The 24503-nt window shown below is 39.2% G+C and overlaps 2 protein-coding genes and 1 pseudogene across 5 annotated transcripts; 2 read left to right on the top strand and 1 right to left on the bottom strand.

Annotated features, from left to right (window-relative positions):
* Positions 1–220: 220 nt before the first annotated feature.
* On the top strand, positions 221–1924 carry LOC110750422 (transcription factor MYB106-like). Of its 2 annotated transcripts, XM_021950754.2 has the most exons (4): positions 221–615; positions 836–965; positions 1145–1605; positions 1699–1924. In XM_021950754.2, the coding sequence occupies exons 1-4, from the start codon at positions 477–479 to the stop codon at positions 1863–1865; spliced, it is 897 nt and encodes a 298-aa protein (XP_021806446.2). In that variant the 5' UTR covers positions 221–476; the 3' UTR covers positions 1866–1924. The 2 variants fall into 2 exon arrangements, with proteins under 2 accessions (XP_021806446.2, XP_088107070.1); XM_088250944.1 differs by having other exon boundaries at positions 223–615; positions 1145–1924.
* A 2915-nt stretch (positions 1925–4839) lies between these two features.
* Positions 4840–8296, top strand: LOC110750408 (G-type lectin S-receptor-like serine/threonine-protein kinase SD2-5 pseudogene; annotated as a pseudogene). 2 transcript variants are annotated; one of them, XR_015834652.1, is made up of 2 exons: positions 4840–5141; positions 5479–8296. The product of XR_015834652.1 is annotated as a G-type lectin S-receptor-like serine/threonine-protein kinase SD2-5 pseudogene, transcript variant X2 (transcript). The 2 variants fall into 2 exon arrangements; XR_015834651.1 differs by having other exon boundaries at positions 5470–8296.
* Positions 8297–20513: 12217 nt separating this feature from the next.
* LOC148295521 (uncharacterized) lies at positions 20514–21874 on the bottom strand. The gene is made up of 2 exons (XM_088250239.1): positions 20845–21874; positions 20514–20557 (listed from the first exon to the last, which is right to left on the bottom strand). Exons 1-2 carry the CDS (start codon positions 21461–21463, stop codon positions 20514–20516), a joined length of 663 nt encoding a protein of 220 aa, XP_088106365.1. The 5' UTR covers positions 21464–21874.
* Positions 21875–24503: the final 2629 nt, after the last annotated feature.

Here is a 24503-nt window from a genome sequence, read left to right as displayed (position 1 = left end):
AAAAAGACTTTAGATAATTTTTGAATAATGAGTTACAGCGAAGAAGATAAGAAGATATATATTTGAATAATGAATTACAGCGATAAAAAAGACGTGTTGCTTCTCAGGCTACACATTGGTCCACACGAAGAAGATAGAAACACGTATCGAGAAGAAGCGAGGCACCACGATCTGACAAAGTCGAGGAAGAAGGGCGGTGGTCCAGTGTGACCGACAACTGAAGATTCTGATAGGGAAATCTTGAGTAATTAAAATTTGACATGTTGATAAGCAAAAGTTGATAAATAAAGTTGGTGCCGCCGTACCATGCAATACATTAACATTATTTTAGTCCCAATATAAAATAGTGATCATTCTCGGTTGCAGCGATCAAATTTAGGATAGTCTGTGCCTATCTTATCACTCTCAATCTTCTCACTTGTAGCCATTGAAGTTCCTTTGTTCTTTCTCTTCTTAACTACTCTTTTAGAGAGACCATGGGAAAGTTTACTCATGACTGTGTTGCGTCGTCCGGCATGAAGAAAGGTCCATGGACTCCAGCAGAGGACCAAAAGCTCTTAGCTTTCGTTCAAAAACATGGTCATGGAAATTGGCTTTCCTTGCCTCAGAAAGCTGGTCAATTTCTATAACGAACTCTTCTTTCATAGCTTTCCAATCAATTACAATTTCTCAGCCTGTTTTGGGTAACATATATTTCTTTTTATGGGAGTTTTGGGTAACATATTTGTTAGCTCATATTTGGACACGTCAATAAATGTTAAGACTAGGATTTTTTTTTTGAACTTGGTCTGTTTTAAAAATAAATAAATAAATAAAACATATATAATGATAATAGGTCTTCAAAGATGCGGCAAGAGCTGCAGGCTACGATGGAGAAACTACCTACGACCTGATATTAAGAGGGGAAATTTCAGTTTGCAGGAAGACCAAACCATCATTCAACTTCATGCTCTTTTAGGCAACAGGTAAGTACATCACATGCAATATTTTGATTTGTACGCATATATCCATTTTAGATAGTAGTCTCATGTCTCATCCAAGAATTCTGAATTCTCTCATTTTAGATTTACACTTCTATATTTTTATTATAAAAAAACTCACTCTAATTATGATTCCGATATTGTGTTCCATGTATATGAGCTAGGTGGTCGGCTATTGCTGCGCACTTACCAAAGAGAACAGACAATGAGATCAAGAACCACTGGCACTCTCGTCTCAAGAAACGACTGGCCCTGAAAGGCTATGACCCTGTAACCCACAAGCCTAAGACTACCATCTTTGGCTTCGCCAATGGTTCAACTGATGACCCAAAGACCGGCTCAAACCTCAACCACATAGCTCAGTGGGAAAGTGCCAGGCTTCAAGCAGAAGCCAGATTTGTGAGAGATTTAGATTTACACAAACAAGCTTATCATCCTTATAACAATAATGATATTTCTGCTGCCTCATCAATATTATTAGGTCATAATAAGGACTTTGGGCCGACTGATCAATTATTTGGACAAAACGCACCACAATGCCTCGACATATTGAGAGCCTGGGAAAGCATCTTAATGTCAAATGACTCAAAAGCTGCAGGCGGCCAAGATCATGTTAATTCATTTGGTAATCATCTTGCTGGTGATTTCGAGCCTCCAATAATATCTGCAATATCAAGCAATGGATCATCATTGATGGATTGTTTCTTTCATGAACCAGTAGGGCAATGTTTCGATGAAAATTATGGCACTAGTATCACTGAACCATTCGCGGCAGTCCACCACAATATGGGGTTTAAAAATGGGGCATGCTTGGAGGACTTTGGACTTTGGGAAATAATCATGCAAAGGAAAAAAAATTGCCCGATATCGGGAATTAGTATGTAGTACTAGGTATTGTAAATTGGTACTCAATACCGCTATCGGATCTTTGTTGTAGCATGGTAACAAGCAATAAAATTTGATATCTCTCTTATCTTTTTGTGATAGCAGTATATGGTTAAATATATTGACGTGAACCTAACAAATTACTGAGATTTATTTCCTGAGTTCATTAGGTGATTTATTTCATTTTCAGTGTAGTAGACAATTCTTGACCTAGGCTTCTACCAAGCCCTTGATGTCAGGTTGTATTTACTTGTAGTCATTCACTTGGGCACTTCTAAAGTGGTCTGGACTGCTAATAGAGGCTTACTAATTTCAAATTCTGATCAGTTTGCCTCTGACAAAAATGGGAACGCCTACTTGAGAAGCAGTGACGATTTGGTTTGGTCTACAAACACAACAGAAGTAGTTTCAGCCATGCAATTGCAGGATTCAGGAAACTTTGTATTGAATGGAGTTGGAGACAAAGGAAGCATTCTTTGGCAGAGTTTTAGCCATCCTACTGACACTAACCTGTCCAGGAGTTCTCGGAAGGAATGAAGCTCAAAAATTTTCGCAATCACAATAACGTGTCTCATTATCTTGAAATTCAGTCGAGGGAGCTGGTCTTATATGCAGGATATCAAACTCCCCAACTCTATTGGTCCATGGCAGATGACAGCAGGAAAAGCAATAACAATGTCAGTGGCGAGATTCGTTCTTTGTCTCTGGTATCCAATTCATGGAATCAATGGTGCAAATGGATCCTTACAAGCAATGGATCATCATCGATGGATTGTTTCTTTCATGAACCAGTAGGACAATATTTTGATGAAAATTATGGCACTAGTACCACTGAACCAATCGCAGTCAACCAGTTTTATAGCACTACTAATAAAATTGCATCCCTATCGGATCTTTGTTGTAGCTTGGCTTTTGGCTGCCTATTCCACTTTCTCTTGCCAGTGCCTTTACACTTGAGTTCGGTACCAAGCACTCTAATATATTATGAATTGTATGGAGAAAAAAGGGTCAAAGGAGCAGTTGCCCTTTGAAATAACAAGAAAACTTAGAAGAAAAAAAATATTACCTGAAGGCCATTAGGTTTTCTGATGTATTTCTTTATTAGTGATGTGATGTGATGATCTTAATACAGTTAAATATTAACCCAATCTGATTGAGGAGCGAGGCCTTCTAGAAGTATTTGTTTATGCTTGTGGAAATAGTGGTGAATGTAGATCTTAGCATGACAAGGATATTATACATTTTCCGATACAAGCGATATTCTACTTTAATTCAATTTAAACTACGGGAAAAAGCACATCCGCTTTAACCAACTTGACTAAGTCCAAGTCTGTATATTAGACATTTTTAAGAATCAAAGTTTTCTTCAAGAGAGTATGGTCATCAGAAGATATTTCACAAGTGTTTGCTTTCAATACAGGGCAGACTCTTCCTTTAAAAGCGATTGGGACTTGTGATAGGCATTTAATACCTGATACAAGTTTTCCTAGTCTTGGTTTACCTAACCTTTAACTTTTTGGTCTCCAGAGAAAACCTAAAACTTTTCTATTTTTTGCATTAATATGGAACACGTTTCAGAGACATTTAAAAGACAATGAACATGAAACAAAACCAACAAAAACAAAGTTGGTCACATGATGACACGTAACAAAATTTAACGAAAATTTTATCGGACTGTAACAATAGAGATCAAATTAATTTGCAGACCAAAAGATGACCGACTAAAATAAAAGATAATGGTATCCAAACCCGATAAAAACACAAGGACAATTACCCCTCCAATCTCTCTCTCTCTGTCCTCCAAATTTCTAAATTATGGACAGCTGTCGTTGTGCTAACCTTGCTCCGGAGAAGACTTTCCCACCAAAGACTCACGCATTGTGCGGCCAACAGCCCGCTGCTATTGTCAAGCTCTCACGTGTAAGAAGAAGAGAAAAAGACGATAAATGTAGGACCTTTTGTGAAAGAAAAAGAGAGAGAGGTGTTAACAGAGCTTAAGAAAATAGAATAAAGGAGAATTTGATAAAAGATTGTATTGTATTATTATTAGCTTTTTTAGATTATTCATTTCTATACATGGCTCCAGTATATAGGAGAGAGCTTATATCTCTTTCTATGGCCTAGATTATGACACTTGTCAACATCTACACATTAAACCCTTTATACTCTTAACAAGAGGGAGATAACAAGATGAGAGAGGTGACTAAGTGAGGAAGATCATAGGTAATAATAAAATGGTTTAAATAAAAATTAAAACCAGTTATAAAAAACACTCGGCTTCTTTTTTCAAGTTTTTACAAATAAGCCTATTTTAGCATGACATATTATACAAATACCCATATAAAACTTATTTGGAGAGAAAAATTCAAAACTAGCCACTTGTTATTTTCTAATTGGTTCTTAAAAAATTTTAACACACTAAGATCCAATAAATAAAAAAAAGACAAATTGATAGTTCTGGGTTAATCTATCCAAATAGACTTTATAAAAATTTTTGTATAATAAGTCGTGTTAAAATGAGCCTATTTGTGAAATTAATTTTTTTTTATTGTCACTCTTTTAATAAAAGAACAACACTTTCCATTAACAAAATTAAAGAATAAAAGAACAGCACTGAAATTTGACAAGAACACAAAACAAAAAATAAAAATGTTACCCAACCTTTATTAAAAGATGAATGTGTCAAGAAAATTGTCTTTTTATTTATTAATGTGACACACTTAAGATTTTAGGTTTTAAGTATAAGTTAACCCAAAATCTTACACCCTAAATAATGGATTATGTCAATAAATAATGTGACTCGTCGAAAAGTTGTCATTAAACCGAAACTTTAAAAAAAAATTGAGTAGATAGCAACTACTCAATTAACCTCAATAACATTTGAGATGAAAAAAATAATAATAATAAAGAAAATGATGGGAAAGTATACAAAAACCACAGAGACCGTGAGGACACCAATGCAATGACAACTTTTTCCGACAAGTCACAACCATTGCATTAATGTTCACACCTACAATTTTCAAAGACGTTTGAACACCTGCAATTTATACTTTTTACTTTGAAGAACAATGAAAAAGAAAAAAAGCAGAGCATGAGAGTTGTGGACAAATTGTGTACACACAGCAAAAACATAATTATATTACAATCTGCCCTGCCATTTCCTCTCTCTCCTTCACTCACTCTCTTGCAAACCGGTAGAAGCACATAGATTCGATCAATACTCCCTGCAAGAACCCACATCAGCAAATCCATTCGTTTCTGCTACCAAGAAATGGGGTCAGTCATATTCTTTTCTGCTGTGTTTTGCCTGGTTATAGATTTTCACACTGTCAGCAAAGAAAACCCATCAATTATCAACAATGATTCTCTTACTTTTGTAGTTTGTTTTTTGTGAATTTAGTTGCTGTATTTGCTTTTCCTTTACATGCATAAGATATGTTTTGTGGTAGAAAAAATTTCTTCCTTGTTTGCTGCTTCACTCCATCTGACTGAACTTTATAAAATTGAACTACTTTGTGTTCATACCTCTTATAGGTTGAATCATTTTTCAACTTCAGGTTGATCTTTCTTTGCTTTTTTTTTTTGCTTTTTTTTTTGGTGTTAGGTGTATCAGTTCCTTCCCAGCAATTCAATTGTAGCCATAGCCGTTCAGCTAAACACAGAGAAATTTCCAGGGTCTCTGGTTTTTCCTTGTTTTAATATGGTTTTTCACATTAATTGACCCCAAGCCCTGAAATTGTGGTAAAGAATCAATTTTTTTGGGCCCAATTTACGCAAGTCCAGGGAATTGGTGAAGTTAATTATGGCTTTGTTCCAATTGAGAACCTTGTGTTTATGTCTCCTCCTCCTTGTGTTCAAAACCTGCATAGCCGGCCAACAACATAAAGATCGGATTTATCCTGGGTTCCAGGCATCTCAGATGGATTGGAGTGATAATGGGGGGCTGTTCCTGCTATCCAACAACTCGGCTTTCGCCTTAGGATTCTACCAATCCCTTAATGTCAAGTTGTATTTACTTGTAGTCATTCACTTGGGCACTTCTAAAGTGGTCTGGAGTGCTAATAGAGGCTTACTAATTTCAAATTCTGATCAGTTTGTCTTTGACAAAAATGGGAACGCCTACTTGAGAAGCAGTAACGGTTTGGTTTGGTCTACAAACACAACAGGAGAAGTAGTTTCAGCCATGCAATTGCAGGATTCAGGAAACTTGGTATTTCTTGGTGACAAGGGAAGCATTCTTTGGCAGAGTTTTAGCCATCCAACTGACACTCTTCTACCTGGCCAGGAGTTCTCAAAAGGAATGAACCTCAAAAGTTTTCCGAATCGCAATAAAGTGTCTCATTATCTTGAAATTCAGTCAGGGGAGCTGGTCTTATATGCAGGATATCAAACTCCACAACTCTATTGGTCCATGGCAGATGACAGCAGGAAAAGCAATAACAATGTCAGTGGCAAGATTCATTCTTTGTCTCTGGTGTCCAATTCATGGAATTTCTATGGTGCAAATGGATCCTTACTTTGGCAATTTGTCTTCTCTGACAATAAGGATCCAAATGCCTTCTGGGCTGCTGTTTTAGGATCTGATGGTATAATATCGTTCTACAATTTTCAAAAGGGAAAGTCTGTTGCTGCTGAAGCAACTAAGATCCCACGAAGTTCATGCAGCACTCCTGAGCCTTGTGACCCCTACTATGTGTGCTTTTTTGAGAATTGGTGCGAATGCCCTTCACTCCTCACCTCACGCTTTAATTGCAAACCTCAAGCACTCCCAACCTGTAATACCTCCAAAAGTTCAGTGGAGCTCTTATACGTTGGTGAGAAGCTTGATTACTTTGCACTTGGTTTTAGCACACCCTCTCTGAAATCCAATCTGAGTTCCTGCAAAGAAGCTTGCCTTAGTGATTGTTCTTGCCTTGTGCTGTTCTTTGAAAACAGTTCTGGACATTGTTTTCTGTTTGACCGGGTAGGGAGTTTTGAACGCTCCGCTGCAAATTCTACTGGATATATCTCTTTTATGAAGGCCTTGAGGGATGGAGCAAGCCCTGTACAGGAAGGCAAGGGAAATAAAAGCAAGCACATTTTATTACTCATGGTCATTTTGGTTGCCACAATCTTGGTTATTGTTGGTCTAGTTTATGTAGGATTCTGGTACTACCGCAGGATGAGACTATTGGAATATTCCCAAGAAATCTTGGAAGAGGATAGGTTCTTGGACAGTCTTTCTGGAATGCCTATTCGCTTCACTTACGGCGATCTTAGCAGAGCAACTAAAAATTTCTCCAACAAAATTGGCCAAGGAGGGTTTGGTTCAGTCTACCTAGGTGTGCTTCCGGATGGCGTCCAACTGGCTGTGAAAAAATTGGAGGGCATTGGCCAGGGGAAGAAAGAGTTTAGAGCTGAAGTCACTATTATTGGGAAAATTCGTCATGTCCATCTGGTCAAGCTCAGAGGTTTCTGTGCAGAAGGGCCTCACAGACTTCTTGTTTATGAGTACATGGGTAAAGGGTCTTTAGATAAATGGATATTCAAGAACAACAAAAAGGATGAATCGTTAGATTGGAATACAAGATTCAGTATTGCCTTGGGGACAGCAAAGGGGTTGGCTTATCTCCATGAAGAGTGTGAAGAAAAGATTGTCCATTGTGATATAAAACCTGAAAATGTTCTTCTTGATGACACTTTTGTTGCCAAAGTTTCAGATTTTGGTTTGTCCAAGCTAATGAACCGGGAGGAAAGCAGTGTACATACGACGCTGAGGGGCACAAGAGGGTACCTTGCACCAGAATGGATCACCAATTATTCCATATCCGAGAAGAGTGATGTGTACAGTTATGGGATGGTCTTGCTTGAGATCATTGGTGGAAAGAGGAATTTTGATCCAGGGGACAGTTCCGCGAAGGGCCACTTTCCTTCTTATGCCTTTAAGCTGTTGGAAGAGGGAAATATGAAACAGTTCATTGATCCAAATCTAGATGTTGATGAAAATGATGAAAGAGTTGTAAGTGCAATTAAAGTTGCGTTATGGTGTATTCAAGATGAGATGCAACTAAGACCCCCAATGACTAAAGTTATCCAAATGCTTGAAGGTCTTTGTACTTTACCCCCACCTCCGATATCCCCCTCTATGTCAGGCCCTCGTTTTAGTTTCTTACAATGGAGCAGCAAAGACGGTACTTCATCATCAGGACTCAGTAATTACAACAGTGAAATACACATGTCAGACGTTCGGCTTTCAGGGCCAAGATGATAGAACAAAATTTTATGACTGGTGATGTATGTAAGGGGGTTTTAATCTTTCCAGGATGAAAGGTAGTGTGTCAGCTTATGTATTATTGATTGACCCAAAAAAAGCTTATGTATTATGGACAGCTAAGGCCTTTATATAGCTGCTCGTCAAGTTTTTAATTTTGAAGTTTCATGACATTTGTTTTTGTTATGAATCTCAAAAACCTGACCCTTCATTATTTGCTATGGCTAGTAGTTTTGATCTATAGCAGCTCCTAAGTGATATTTTAATGCTTCTTCAAGCTGGTTTATTCAAATTTCCGGCATGATCCTTGTATGCTTGATCTGGCCTCCACAGATTCTAAGCTAGAAAAACATTGGGGTTTCTTTACATCTGCAAACTTAATGGTCCCAAATATCCAAAATCAACACAAAACTGAAACTATCGACTTGTCGAACGCCCGTTTATCAGTCTTGCCACACATTACACAGAGAGGTGAAGCTTATAATAAGGTTGATTATGAAGATCTGCAGATGTTGGAGTCAAACAATATGAGTAGAATATTTTCAGATATATTTCATTCTCCGAAGGGAGGTATTTATAATACAGGTTACAAACCCTAGTAGGGTTTAATTAGGAAATAAGTGGAATCCTAATTACATAATATCTATACAAAAGGAAAAATAAATAAAATCCAAATAGAATAGGATATATTCTACTCGCCAACACTCCCCCTCAAGTTGGAGCAAAGACGTCACGCATGCCCAACTTGTCAAGCGAGTTGAGAAAGATACTTGTAGAAACAGCTTTCATAAGAACATCAGCTAACTGATACTCTAAACGGATGAAGGGGAATGACACAATCTCCACATCCAACTTTTCTTTAATGAAATTTCGATCAACCTCCACATGTTTTGTACGGTCATGTTGTACAGGATTATGAGCAATTGTAATCGCAGCCGTATTGTCACAATATAAATCCATGAGTTTATTAGGCCCAAAACCAAGGTCTTTCAACAATCTCCTCAACCATAATAACTCAGATACACCATGGGCCATTCCCCGATACTCGGCCTCAGCACTAGATCTAGACACCACCTTTTGTTTCTTGCTCCTCCACGTAACAAGATTGCCACCCACAAACATAAAATACCCAGATGTTGAACGCCTATCTATGGCTGAACCTGCCCAATCAGCATCTGTATACCCTTCTACATTTATATGGCCATACTTGGAGAAAATTAACCCCTTGCCAGGAGTTACTTTCAGATACCTTAAAATACGAGTCACAGCCCCCATATGATCCACACTAGGAGAGTGCATAAACTGACTCACTATATTTACAGCATACGCAATGTCCGGACGGGTATGAGCTAAATAAATCAATTTCCCCACAAGTCGTTGATAACGTTCTTTATCAGTCGGAACTTGATCGGGATATATCCCCAACTTATGATTCTGCTCACTAGGGGTATCAATTGGTTTACAATCCAACATTCCAGTTTCTGCAAGTAAATCCAAAACATACTTTCTTTGGGATAGAAAAATACCATGTTTAGATCTGGCAACTTCAATCCCAAGAAAATACTTTAAATCACCCAATGATTTCATCTCGAACTCAGAAGCCAGATACTTTTGAAGACTCTGTATCTCTACATGATCATCTCCAGTCACAATCATATCATCAACATAAATAATTAATGACGTCAATTTACCTTTATGACGCTTCAGAAACAAAGTATGATCAGAGTTACTTTGCACATACCCAAACTTCTTCATGGATACAGCAAATCTTCCAAACCACGCTCTTGGAGACTGTTTTAATCCATACAAGGATTTCCGTAGCTTGCACACCACACCCTCCTTAGAAGTCACAGGGACACCCGGCGGAGGATCCATATATATTTCTTCCTTGAGGTCACCATGGAGGAATGCATTTTTGACATCAAATTGTAGCAGCGGCCAGTCACGGTTAGCAGCTACGGATAAGAGTACGCGTACAGTGTTGAGCTTAGCTACTGGAGCAAAAGCCTCTGTGTAATCCACTCCATATGTCTGAGTATATCCTTTTGCTACCAATCTTGCCTTGTAACGGTCAATGAAACCATCAGCCTTGTGCTTCAAAGTAAACACCCATCTGCACCCAACGGCTTTTTTTCCTTTTGGTAAAGGAACTAACTCCCAAGTAGCATTCTTGTTCAAGGCTTCCATCTCAACATGCATTGCATCTACCCAGTTTTGATCAGATAGAGCATCCTGCAACTTAGTTGGCACACATATACTAGATAATTGACACAAATATGATGCATATGACTTAGATAAACGATGAGTTGACATATAATGGTTAATGGGATATTTAGACTTGGCATGTATATCAGGAGAATATTGCACTTTAGGTTTCCCATGGGTAGTACGTGGGGGCAAAGAATAGGTAGGCACATCACTAGAAAGTACCTCATTATCACAACTTGATTGAGGCAATGGCAGGGCAGAGGGGGGTCTATTATCAATTTCATCTGTACGAGAGTCGCCAATATCACTGTTATGTCCTTCTGAGATAGGCTCTTCATCTGTACGAGAGTCGCCAATATCACTGTTATGTCCTTCTAAGAGAGGCTCGAAAACACCAACAATTTCGTCTGGCGACCGGTCGTGGCTTTCCTCGCGACCGGTCGCGTCACTCGTATCGGTACTGTTGTCGCTCGTCGACGCGAGCGACCGGTCGCTTCCTATGTGCGACCGGTCGTTTTCATCACAGAGTCCCTGCGACCGGTCGCTTCCTGTTCACCAGAAATTCCTTCTTCAGGTCCAAAAACTTCCATATTTTCCACTCCGAAACTCTTCAATTCACTCCCCCTCTCCCCTTGAATTGAAGAGGAGGGAGAGACATAGTAGGGTACTTCTTCATGAAAAGTAACATCCAAAGTGACATGTACCTTCTGAGTAGGCGGGTGATAACACTTATAACCCTTCTGAGTAGTAGAATAACCAATGAAGACGCAGCGGAGAGCACAAGGATCAAGTTTACTCCGTTGATGGGAGTAGACATGAACATACGCAACACAGCCAAACACCTTCGGAGGTAACTTAGAGACCGAAACCGGAGGAGTAAAAGCACACAACACATCAAGTGAAGTCTTGAAATCAAGAACCCGACTAGGAGTACGGTTAATCAAGTAGGTCGCGGCCAAGATACCATGTCCCCAAAGATGATGGGGAACAGACATATCCAACATAAGAGAGCTGGCAACTTCAAGTAACTGACGATTCTTCCTTTCAGACACGCCATTCTGTTGAGGAGTGAATGGAGTGGTAGTTTGGTGAATGATACCGTGATCACGAAAGAACTGATTCAATGTATGATTCACATATTCACCGCCATTATCGGTCCGAAAAACTTTAACATGAGCATGAAACTGAGTAGACACCATGGCACAAAAATCAGGGAGAATAGAGGCAACATCATGTTTATTCTTCATCAAATACACCCATGTTAAGCGAGTGCAGTCATCAATAAACGTAACAAACCAACGGAAACCATTTGAAGTCACACGAGCAGGACCCCATACATCAGAATGGACTAACTCAAAAGGCAAGGCAGCTTTATTATTACTTAAGGGAAAAACAGTACGGTGACTCTTGGCCATTACACAAGTCTCACATTTGAAGCTAGACTCATCACAGGAGCGGAATAAAGATGGAAACAAACGCTTAAGATAGCCAAATGACGGGTGTCCCAAGCGACGATGCCATAACCAAATTTGCTATTTGTCTTTGACACTGCAACGTTGAACAGTATTAACGACACGATCACGAACTGGTGCAGAAGGTAATGTCAAATAATACAACCCCCCTATCCGTTTACCATGCCCAATCACCTCGTGAGTCTTGAGATCCTGAAAAGAGCAATGAGTAGGATAGAAAGTAGCAGAAGCATTAAGTGTATCAAGTAAGCGACCAACAGATAACAAGTTACAATGGATATTGGGAACTAATAACGCATGAGACAAGGACAGAGTTGGGGTGAGAGAAATAGTGCCCTCGCTAGTAATTGGAGAGGGCAAACCATTAGCACTAGTTATGTATGGGTCACGGGTGTTACTAGACAACTCATCAAAAAATTTAGCATTATAAGTCATATGATCAGAAGCACCAATGTCAATTATCCAAGTATTAGAGCCAGTACCTGGAATAGAGTCAGAAACACGCAAATTTGCAGAAGTAGCAGCAGCACCAACAATGGAATTATCACCCATGATTGTAGCAGAAACTCAACAAATCACGCAAGGTATACAACAGATCACAACACAGACACAAATATGGCAGATGCACGAAGACAACAGAGGCACAAACACAGTAGAGGCAGATGCACGAACACAGTAGAGACGCAAACACGACAGAGCACACAGCGGAACACGGCAAAGGCACAGACACAAGAACCCTAAAAGAAATTAGGGCACACAGTAGAACACGGGTGGGCACAACACACACAGGTCACCAGAAAGTCGGCTCTGATACCAAGTCAAACAATATGGGTAGAATATTTTCAGATATATTTCATTCTCCGAAGTAAGGTATTTATAATGCAGATTACAAACCCTAGTAGGGTTTAATTAGGAAATAAGTGGAATCCTAATTACATAATATCTATACAAAAGGAAAAATAAATAAAACCCAAATAGAATAGGATATATTCTACTCGCCAACAGTTGGGATCAAGGATATTGCAGCAGAATTCAAACTCTTTTTCTTTGGTTTTTCTTTATAATAAAAAATGGCAACATAATAAGTATCAATGCTGCCTCATTTTAGATACCTTAAAACTTCCATGAGTCGAAGAAAAAATTGTACTGAGAGCTCTCAAGAGGGCTCTCTTCCTCCTCCTCCATTTTGAGAGTCCCTGGCTTCTCCTCACCCGAAATGGGTGTTTTTCCCCTGAGTTATGTCTCATATTTGGGGCTCCTTGCCTCCACCTCAGTTTTCCTTAGCTTTTTTCTGATTTTCCCTAGGTTAAACCCACTCTGTGAGACCCTATATCTTTCATCTCTCCCTCTCCTTTCTTCCCCAACCACCTTTATTTTTTACCCTCCACTTCTTACATCTACACTATCCTCATCCCTTCTTTGTTGTGATATCGCCCACCCATGGCTAGCAACTTCGTATGGTCGCCAGTTCTCAACCACCACCCTTTGCTCCTCAGTTCCGCGTCTACCGCTCCTGTTGTTCTTCCTCGGTGGTGTGTGGTGGTCCAAGGCTGCGATTAAAGTGCATACTGCACTTGACTCTTGGATTATGGGAGCACTTCCGCGCAGGTGGCCTGCTCACCCCCATCTTTCGTTGGCCTCTTTGATACCCCTTGGTATTGGTTACTCATCCTTGGTGGTGGTGGATCTGTTTTGGTGGTGTTGTTGGCATGCTATATGGTGCAGCTGCTCCTGTGTTCTAGATCTAGAGTTTCTTTGTTTAATGTTTTATGGGCTTTTATTGTTTATTTGGTTTTGTATCTTTGGGCCTCCTTTATTTGTTGATGTTAGGCTGCATTTGGATTTAGCTTTCCTCATTTTGTAATGTTTCCCACTATTAATTAATAGAGTTCCCTTGAACAAGTTCCCTTGAACAAAAAAACAAAAAAAAAAAAACTTTCATGAGTCAAACTATATGGAGAACAAGGCAACGTTCCTAATCCAGGAAATAACTTAATTTAGAAAAGAAATAGGGATTTTGATAAAATTCAGAATATCTAAATTGAAATGAACCAATTCCTTGTTTGGATTTTTTTTTTTAAACATAGAAATTTAGAAATTCTTTGTGGAAAAAAAACATGGAATTTGGAGGTCATAAATCTCAACTTTAAATTATATATAAAAGTCGTCATTTCTAAAATTCTAAGAGAAATTGAGTTTTTTAAAAAGATAACTTCACAAATAAAAGTTAAATTCTGTGTTTAAATCCATTACCCACATAAGAAACTTTACAAATTCTAGAACATTAATTTCCCTCATTTATGAAATCCTTCGTACTTTTAAATTTCCTCATCCAAACGCACTAGGCCATTTATAAAACCATAGTTCCATTCGTTTGGATGACAGAATTGAAAATTACATAGAATTCTAAAATGACGGAATTTATATTTTCATCATTTCAATTTCTAGCAATTGAAGATTTCTGTGTTTAAATTTCTGTATGTCGAATTTTGTAAATGACACTATGGAAATTGTGAAGTGACGCCTATTTTGGTGGAAATTAAACTCGAGAATTTGATGCCCCAATTTCCAGGATTTTTTCTACGCGTCATTTAATAAATTCCGAACTTAAGTTGCCAAACAAGGGAATTGTCAATTTCTCCTCTCAAATTCCCGACTTTTAGCTAAATTCTAAGTTATTTTCTCTCGTCCAAACAGAGGGTAAAACTTTGCACAAGCAATCCTTGTTATCGCAGAGTTGACCTATTGAACATGGCCAACCAAATATGATTTGTTGCTTAATAAGTTACATAAGATAATGCATACCACCATAGTGATTTGAACGTATGCCATCTGATCTTAGACAAACCATTAGGGTCCTTCTGGGATTTACTTTGGCAAAGTTGATGTTCCCTACAAAAAGGATACGTGTCCCATATCCCACTTATTTTAATATTTTGAGTTTCGATATCGTTTGTATAAATAAAATAATTAAAGAAATAATTCTAGAACAATGGGATAAAATGGTCTTTTATCCCAAAACCCTAAAATAAAATGACAAAATTGTATATCAATATGTTATGGAGTTAAAAAAAACTATACAACATTTTGAAACGAATCAGTTTTTTTTTTTTTTTTTGTAATGTTTGCCAAAATTAGAAAGAGGATGAGGGTTTTTTTTTTTTTTTGGTTACAAGGATGGCAGAAGCCAAGGAAGAAAAGCTAAACAGGCACAGCCCTATCATAGGCCCTCCCTAGTTCATCATCCCGCAAAGTGCTGGTAAGATGATCAGGAGCAGAATCATAGTGGTGTATACCCAAATGGAGCTCATGCCCCATATTGGCAAGGAGGTCCGCAGTTCTATTTTGTTCCCTGTAAATATGAGAGATGTTGCAACTCCAGTTGCGACACATTAAATCTTTGCAGTCCTCAATCAAACAGAATAAAGGGTGGGATTGCTCACAGGTTTTGGTTATCAAGGTGACAGTTGTCATTGAATCACTCTCAATCTCAAGGGATCTAATGTTTTTAGCCCAAGCCATTTGCAAGCCTCTGAATAGACTCCATAACTCAGCCTCCAAAATAGTTCCAAACCCGATGTTAGCTGAAAAACCACAGATCCAAGTTCCATTGGCGTTTCTCAGCAGCCCACCAGCGCATATTAAACCAGAGTTGATTTTGCAGCTACCATCCACATTCAATTTAACATTTCCAAGGGAAGGAGGCTGCCAAAGGACTTGGATAACCTCTCTAGCATGAATAACATTAATCACCTTATTGATGTCATACCATTCACAAGCAAACTGAAGAATAACCTGCATGAGGTGGGGGGGAGCTTCATAGCCAGTATTGAAAGTGGAGCAGCATCTCCATTTCCAACAGTGCCAAAGAGCGGTGGTGAATACCAAAACCCAAGGTAAGTTGTGAGAGACTTTAATCTTGCTCTTGAGATTGATCATAATCCAAACATCAAAGCTAAGATAGAAGGTATGAGCCAACGAAAGGGGTATATCAATGGAGTTCCAAACCTGATGGGCATGCTGGCAGTCTTTGAATAAATGCTCCATAGTCTCAGGGAGGGACCGGCATCTATGACAATTTGGATCAGTAGTCAACTTTCTTCTCTCTCTCTGGACATTAGTGAGGATTTTGCCATGACCAATAAGCCACAAAAAGGTCTTTATCTTAGGTGGCAGATGCAGTTTCCATATGAAATCCCAAGCCCAAGGCGCAGAATTTATCTCATCAAAGAAGGATAAATAGGCAGATTTAACAGAGAATTCTCCAGATTTAGACAGGCCCCAGATAGTACTATCTGGTCTTTGAGTCTCAAAGCCCGTATGAATACTGCAAATTCTGCCAACAATTTCACTAGGAAGCAGTTGGTTGAGCCAACCAATCTTCCACCCACTTTCAGACATAAAGTCCCGCACAGTCCATTGTAACATGTCTTCAGAAAGAGGGATTATGGAAAGACCCTCGAGAGGGCCACAATCAAGCCAATTGTCCTTCCAAAAAAGGATGTCATTACCTGCTCCGACTCTCCACTTTAAACCTTTAGAGAGAATTTGAGTGCCAAACAGGATTCCTCTCCAAGTATTAGAGCAAGCAGCTTGAACAGCTTTATTAATATTCAGAATATGGTTGCTCTTAATATATTTTTCCTGCAAGACTTTATTCCAGAGACCTTGGCCCTTTTGCAAAAGTTTCCAGCCCACCTTAGCAAGTAAAGCTTGGTTCATTAAATGGGTTTGTTTCAGACCAAGACCACCCATGGACTTAGGTTTACACACAGAATCCCATTTAACAAGATGAACTTTGGCTTTTTCCTCATTGTGCCCCCATAAAAAGTCTCTATTGAGTTTGTCAAGTTTATCACAGATACTGATAGGAAATTGAATCGTTTGCATGGAGTAAATAGGAATGGAGGAAGTAACAGATTGGAGATACACTAACCTTCCTGCCATGGAGAGGGTGTGACTTTTCCAAGAAGAAAGGCGTTGTTGAACTTTTGAGACCACATGACTGTAAGTGTCTTTGTTCACTCTGGAGTGGACAAGAGGGACTCCAAGGTAACTTCCCAGAGAAGTAGTAAGCGGGGAGCCACTGATGGAGGCAATTTGGCCAGCAATCGCAGGGTCAGTGTTAGGGGAACAGAAAATCTGGGATTTTTCAAAATTGACTTGTTGTCCAGAGGATGAGGGTTTTCATACACACACTGCCAATGTGTTATAAGAATTCAACCTCGTTGGCAAACTTATTGGTTGTCATCAAGCATATTGTTGGACTGTAATGATCTTTGTGATAATCTAGCAAATTGTTGGACGGTAATGATGTTTGTGATAATCTAAAGAATTGCTTAGGCCACAAATTGGCAAAAATTTCATCATGAAGAAGCATCCTGATAATCAAAACAACCAAAAACTGCAGATAAATAAATAAAATCTCCAGTGCATAGGCTTAAGTTCAGGACTTCTTTCGACCAAAAATAAATTGTTCAGGACTTTCCTGATTCATAAACCTGTTCGCCTTGAAAAGAAACAGAGGCTAGGCAACGTTTAATGAAGGAGAAGACTCCTGTATTTTCATATATCAAAGATGAATACATTACATAGTAATATAGGGCTGGGCTAGGCTATACAAGGCAAGTGCTGTAATTACAAAGAATCAAGATCCTATAATCAAGACCTATACAAGGTAACTAAATCACAATTGTCTCCACATAATCTGTGATATGATTTGCATATTTCAACACTCCCCCTCAAGTTGGAGCATGGATATTGTGCATGCCCAACTTGCGGCAATGAGCTTGAAACATGAGTTTACCAAGTGCTTTGGTAAACAAGTCTGCAACCTGATGTTTAGATGGTGTGAAATGAGTTGTGATAAGCCCAGCTTGAATTTTTTCTCGAATCAGATGACAGTCTAGCTCTATGTGTTTGGTACGTTCATGAAAGACAGGATTAGCCGCAATGTGTAGCGCGGCCTGATTATCACAGTGAACTCGAGCAGGTGCGGTATGAAGGACCCGAAGATCTTGTAGCAGAAAATGTAGCCATGTGAGTTCACAGGTAATTGCTGCCATTGATCTATACTCTGCCTCCGCAGAAGATCGTGATATTGTATGCTGCTTCTTGGTCTTCCAAGATATCAAGGAGTTACCTAAGAAGATGCAGTATCCCGTAACGGAGCGCCTTGTTGTAGGACACGACGCCCACGAGGCATCACAATAACCTCGTAGCTGCAAAGAATTGTTGGATGGAAATATTAATCCTTGGCCTATTGACCCCTTCAAATATTTCAACACACGCATGGCTGCTGCAAGGTGTGGTTTGCGTGGTTGGCTCATGAACTGACTAAGGACTTGTACAGGATATGAAATGTCAGGCCTTGTTATTGTGAGATAGATGAGACGCCCCACAATTCTTCTATAACGAGTGGGGTCTTTCAACAATTCTCCTTCTGTCGACTGTAATTTTAAGTCTTGTTCCATGGGAAAATCCACAGGACAAGCCCCTAACAAACCAACATCATCCAATATGTCTAAAATATACTTTCTCTGTGAAATGGAGATGCCTTCCTTGGAGCGAGCTACTTCAATTCCGAGGAAATATTTTAGCAAACCAAGATCTTTGATTCGAAATTGATGATGGAGAAAGTCCTTTAATTGTTGTATGGCAGTAGGATCATTTCCGGTTATGATCATATCATCAACATAGACCAATACCACAGTGATGGATTTACCTTTTACACGAGTGAACATAGAGTAATCAGCTCTTGATTGTCGAAAACCAGCATGTTGAATAGCTGTGGAAAATTTGGAAAACCACTGCCGTGAAGCTTGCTTTAAGCCATATAAAGATTTCCGGAGTCGACAAACCAAGTGCTCCCCCTGTCGACGAAGGCCAGGTGGGGGTAACATGTAAACCTCTTCCTCCAAATCACCATGGAGAAAAGCATTTTGGACGTTTAGTTGATGAAGAGGCCAAGTGTGATGAGCAGCCACTGCTAATAAACATCGAACAGTGACCAATTTGGCCACCGGGGCAAAAGTCTCGTAATAATCCAAGCCTTCAGTTTGGGTGTAGCCTTTGGCTACCAACCGCGCCTTATAGCGCTCAACAGAGCCATCTGATTTATGCTTGATTTTGTAAACCCAACGGCTCCCAATAGCACGTTTGCCAGGAGGTAGTGAGGTGAGAGTCCATGTATGATTTTGTTCAAGAGCCTGCAATTCAGCTGCCATGGCTTCACGCCACTTGGGATCAAGGTTAGCCTGTGCAAAAGAAGTGGGTTCGACACAGGTAGTAATATTATGCAGAAAAGAGCGATATGAGGAAGATAAATGAGAAGAAGAGAGATATTTGGAGAGAGGATAGCGAGTACCTGACACCGAAGAAGATGATGGAGTGGGAGTAGGAGCAGTCACCAGTGAGCATGCGTAGTCGAGGAGGCGTACGTTGGGTTGCCGAGAACGAGTGCTGCGTCGAAGTGCTGGAGAGGAAGAAGTTGAGATGGGATTATCGGAGGATGTTAAAGGAGCGAGGGTTGCTGGTGGATCAGTGATAGACTCAGAGATGATGTCGAGATCAGTGGTGAGGTCGGCGTTGGGATGTGTATCGGAAGGGTGGTGAAGGGTATCTGAGGAGAGGGAATCTGTTTCTGAGGAGGGTTTATTTGTTTCCGAGGCGACGATGGGCTGCTCGAAAGTGGCATCAGGAGGAAATGGGTCATGTGGGTGGGATGGCAAAACTGGGCCGTGAGGGAGCTCTGTTTGGGTGTGCTGAGAAATTGTGGAAAATGGGAATATGTGTTCATGGAAGACCACGTCGCGACTGGAGAAGAATTGGTGAGATGCGAGGTCATATAAACGATAAGCTTTTTGCCCTGCGGGATAGCCAACAAAGATACAACGTCGAGCCCGCGCGTCAAATTTGTGGAGGGAATTTGTTTGAGTGGCGTAGCAAAGGCAACCGAAGACACGAAAATGACGATAGGAAGGTGGGGTGTGATAGAGAACCTCATGAGGTGATCTTTTGGAGAGCACTAATGTGGGCAAACAGTTAATGATATAGGCTGCAGTAAGGATACTCTCTCCCCAAAACTTGAGGGGAACTTGTGCTTGAAAACATAAAGCACGGGCAACAGTGAGAAGATGGCGATGTTTGCGTTCCACAACCCCATTTTGTTGGGGGGTGTGTGAGCAAGAATGTTGCCATAGGGTGCCTATTTGAGCAAAAAAGGAACGCATGGATAGGAATTCTGCACCATTGTCACTACGCACCTGTTGAATGTCGCAATGAAATTGAGTTTTAACATAGGCAAAAAAAAGTTTGATCTTTTCTTGTGTTTCAGATTTAAGATTCATGAGGAACAACCATGTGAAACGTGAGTAGTCATCTACGATAGTCAAAAAATATCGAGCACTTGAGCTAGTGGGTAATCGATGAGGACCCCATATATCGCAATGAATTAACTCAAAAGGTTTATTGGTTGAAATTGAACTTAGAGAAAATGGTAATCTGGTCTGTTTGGCAAGAGGACAGACATCACATTGAGAATGAAAATTAAATGAAATGGAAGGGACTGTTTGAGATAAAACACGCATTGGACCAGTAGACAAGTGACCCAAGCGTTTATGCCAAAGATCAGAAGTGGAGGACAACGCAGCAGCTGCTATTCTGGGACCACGCTCACAAAGAAGATCTTCGGTGACTGGTACTAAATAGTACAAACCATCATGCTCCTTCCCCAACCCAATCATCTTCTTCGTTGTTAAATCCTGCATGATACAAAAAGTAGGGAAGAATGAGATAAGACAATGGAGATGACGAGTTAATTTACTGACGGACATTAAATTGACTCGGAAACCAGGAACACAAAGCACGTCTTCCAATTTTAGATGAGGAGTTATTTGAACAGAACCAAGACAAGAGATATGTGCCTGTGAACCATTGGGCATGTTGACTGAAGAATTAGACAAAATGGTTTTCTTAGGAATCAATTTGGGTGAAGAAGAAATGTGGTCTGTTGCACCGCTATCAATGATCCAAGAGTCATGTGATATACCTGTAGCATTTGCAAAGGCTTGAATTTTACCATCACCTCGTAAAAAGGACTTGATCTGATTAACTTCTTGAGGGGTGAATTTCAGATCATCCAAAGTCTGAGTAACAGTTCCCTTTTGTGGTTCCTGGGTGGTGTTGTTGGCGCCCACACGCTTGTTCTTGTTGGGTGGCTTGACTGCCTTTCCATGTAGTTTGTGCCATGTTGGGAAACCATTAAGGTAGTAGCAGCGATCAACTGTATGGGTGTCACCATTACAGTGTGTGCAATGTAAATTCTTGTTCTCATCGTCGTGCACTTTGCGAGGCTGTTTGTTGGTACTCTTTGATGTGTTCATGGCATGAACGGAACTGATTGTGCTATTCTCAGTTATTTGTCGTTGTCTTTCTTCTTGCATGAGCATGGCATATGCCTTGCGCACCGTGGGTAAAGGAGACATCAGAAGCATCTGCGTACGAACAGCCGAATAAGTATCATTTAGGCCCATAAGAAATTGAAGTACCTGTTCTTGTTGCTCTCTGTCAGCAAGCTCCTTCATGACTCCACACTTGCACGCTGGATTACATTGGCATGATGGCATGGGAAGATATGATCCCAACTCATCCCAAAGACCTTTAAGCATGTTGTAATATGTTGAAATAGACTGCTGGTGCTATCGCATTTCAGCAATTTCTCGCTTGATCTGAAAAATACGAGACACATTCCCTTGAGAAAAACGCTCTTTGAGATCTGACCAAACCTCAGCGGCGGTGTTGGCATAAATCACAGTGTTAGCCAATGAAGGGCTAATAGAATTGAGAATCCAAGATTTAATCAACTGATTGCATCTCCTCCAAAAGAGGTATTTGGTGCTGGTTGTTGGCGGTGCCTTGATTGTGCCGTCAACGAAACCGAGTTTGTTTTTTGCTTCCAAGTTGATCAACATCGCCCGACTCCAAGTTGCATAATTGTCACCATCTAGAAGTTGCGTGACAAGGGTCAGACCTGTTTGATCCGCATGGTGTATGTAAAAGGGATCAGAGGCATCAATGGTCTCTGTATCTTGTGTGTTAGGCTTAACGCCTGAAGGTTTCGGTGTTTCATCGTCGCCAGCCATGTCTCAGTGTTTGCGGAAGGTGTTAAAGGTGTGTGAGTCACCAGGAATGGTGCTCTGATACCATGAAAAGAAACAGAGGCTAGGCAACGTTTAATGAAGGAGAAGACTCCTGTATTTTCATATATCAAAGATGAATACATTACATAGTAATATAGGGCTGGGCTAGGCTATACAAGGCAAGTGCTGTAATTACAAAGAATCAAGATCCTATAATCAAGACCTATACAAGGTAACTAAATCACAATTGTCTCCACATAATCTGTGATATGATTTGCATATTTCAACATTGATGTTCGCCATATAGTTGTTTTTACTTATTTACCAACAAGAGGCACCAACCAACTACCATTCCATGATTCAATGGTTCATTTATTGATAACATCTACTGTAGACGTAGAATCTATAACTTCCATCTTTATTAGATATGTAATTATTAATGAAATTAGTAGATCTTATAAAAGGGATTTCGAACCTCTGCATTTAGAGATGGTGTATACATTTATTCGCATTTCATAAAATCTGGACCATTCAACTAATCCAATGTTTGTGAGTTCACCAGGATTTTAAATCACTTTATTTTTAAATCCCTAACATAAAATACTTATTGTAGAATCTCCCAAGAGTTTTTTTTAAAAGTCATTAAAAAGCACAAAGCTATTGCAAGTTGCAAATCTACTTCTATCGATAGATTTTAAATTTCAATTACACTACTGAAATTGATTCCAAGTCATCAGCCAAAATTGATCAGGAAAATACCCAATTGATTGTTGCACTACCCATCCCCAGCAAACCATGGAATATGCGAGGAAGAGGAAGAAAGTACAATTTGCCAAATTAACAATTCATCACACCGCGACTCGGGAATTGAATACATGACACATTAGAGCAAGTCCAGCAACTAAGGCGGACTCGAGCTGGGGGGGTTTTGGGCAAAAAACAGGTTCCAGCAGTGCAGGCTAGCCCGGGCTGCATGTGGGGGCCACGAAGACGGGCTGGCCCAAGGGCAAGTCCATAACTCGGGTGGGCTTACGTCAACAACAAATTTTTTTAAAAAAAAATCTTAAAAAATTCAGATTTTTTAAAAAATAAATACTTAGTCATATTTTTCACTTCCCACACCAAAAATCTTATCTGAAAATATTATCAAAATTAATTGTTTAGGTAAACAAATTTGTGAAAAAAACATAAAAATGAATAGTGTTTGCCCTTTGCCATGGCAACTGCTGGAAACCAACATTGCTTTTTACAATGCGACCCCCCCCCCTGCCATGGCAAGGGGCAACTGCTGGAAGTGCTTTTAAAGTAGAAGAAAAAGCCAAAAGAAAAAAAAATAAAGAAGAAAGATCATGTTACAAAACGTGGGAGGAAGAAGCAAGGGAGCGATAGGCTGAACTGAAGATGGAGATAGAGGGATTTTTTTGGGAGCTGATTTCCCCACTCTCCTTTTCTCCATTTACACTCCTTTTTGCTTTTTAATACTTTTTAATCAATTTTGTTCTTTCTTTTTCCTATTATATCCTTACCCTACATTAATTTCTTTTTTACTTCATTTTTATATTATTTCTTTATCTTTATACTTAATTTTCCAACTTACACTTCATTTTCAGTATTCAAAGGAAAAAAAAACTTAATTTCTTACTCGATTAAAGGAAAAAAAAAATACTGAAAATAGAGTGCAAGTTGGAAAATTAAGTATAAAGAAAAAGAACTAATATAAAAGTGAAGTAAAAAGAAATTAATGTATAGTAAGGGTCAAGGTATTAAATATCGATAATATCCCCGATATTATCCCGATAATATCTGATTTTTGGGGGTCCGATATTTTAACAACTAACCATAGTGTTATCGTCAATATATCGATATTATCCCGATAATATTGGGAAGATATTTTCAACATTTTTATGAATGATTTGGGCAATATATCGAGATATTATCGATAATATCCCGATACGAAACCCAAAAATATTTATATACATGGTATTTGTGAAAACCAATTTACTCCTTCAACACCTTAACCACCATATCACTTATGTTTTTGTGAAAATACTAAAATATTTATATATATACATGGTATTGTTTTGAATTCTTTTTGCAAGAAACAAATTTTCACATGAGATGAGTAGTAACTATGGTTATACTCATAACCAACCATTTCCCTACCCTTCATATCCCATTCCTGTTGGGATGGAATCAAGCGACTCATGGAAAGAATCCGAGACTCAATCTTCAAATGATTTTGCTTATGAACAACGTCAACCAATCTCGGATCCATATGGGTGACATGTTAACAATTACATGCAAAACTATTTTGGGGATTTATCATTTGATGACTACTCTTCAAAATATACTTACTCTACACATAAAGATGATGAAGATAGTGAAAATTTTGAACCTCATAGGAACTTTATGTGGTACTAAGTCACTCATGTATCTTACCATGCAATGTATAAAGTGTAAAATATTGTAGTAATTCATTATATATAAATGATTATGGTGTGTTTAATCTTCTTTCATTAATTACTACATATTTTCTACACTTACGGTGTTTGCCAGCTCGCTATATAAT

This window comes from Prunus avium, chromosome 3 (genome assembly GCF_965620075.1).
Source record: "Prunus avium chromosome 3, drPruAviu1.hap1.1, whole genome shotgun sequence".
In the NCBI taxonomy this organism is placed as follows: Eukaryota; Viridiplantae; Streptophyta; class Magnoliopsida; order Rosales; family Rosaceae; genus Prunus; species Prunus avium.
This window is presented reverse-complemented; position numbering and strand designations above follow the sequence as displayed.

What these genes read in the sequence shown, in the direction of transcription:
- LOC110750422 (XM_088250944.1), top strand. Translation starts at nt 477, where the DNA reads ATGGGAAAGTTTACTCATGACTGTGTTGCGTCGTCCGGCATGAAGAAA. An exon ending in TTCCTTGCCTCAGAAAGCTG is followed by an intron (nt 616 to 835) that starts GTCAATTTCTAT and finishes TAATGATAATAG; the next exon opens with GTCTTCAAAGATGCGGCAAG. An exon ending in CATGCTCTTTTAGGCAACAG is followed by an intron (nt 966 to 1,144) that starts GTAAGTACATCA and finishes TATATGAGCTAG; the next exon opens with GTGGTCGGCTATTGCTGCGC.
- LOC148295521 (XM_088250239.1), bottom strand. Translation starts at nt 21,463, where the DNA reads ATGCTTAAAGGTCTTTGGGATGAGTTGGGATCATATCTTCCCATGCCA. An exon ending in AGCCTTTGCAAATGCTACAG is followed by an intron (nt 20,558 to 20,844) that starts GTATATCACATG and finishes TGTATCATGCAG; the next exon opens with GATTTAACAACGAAGAAGAT.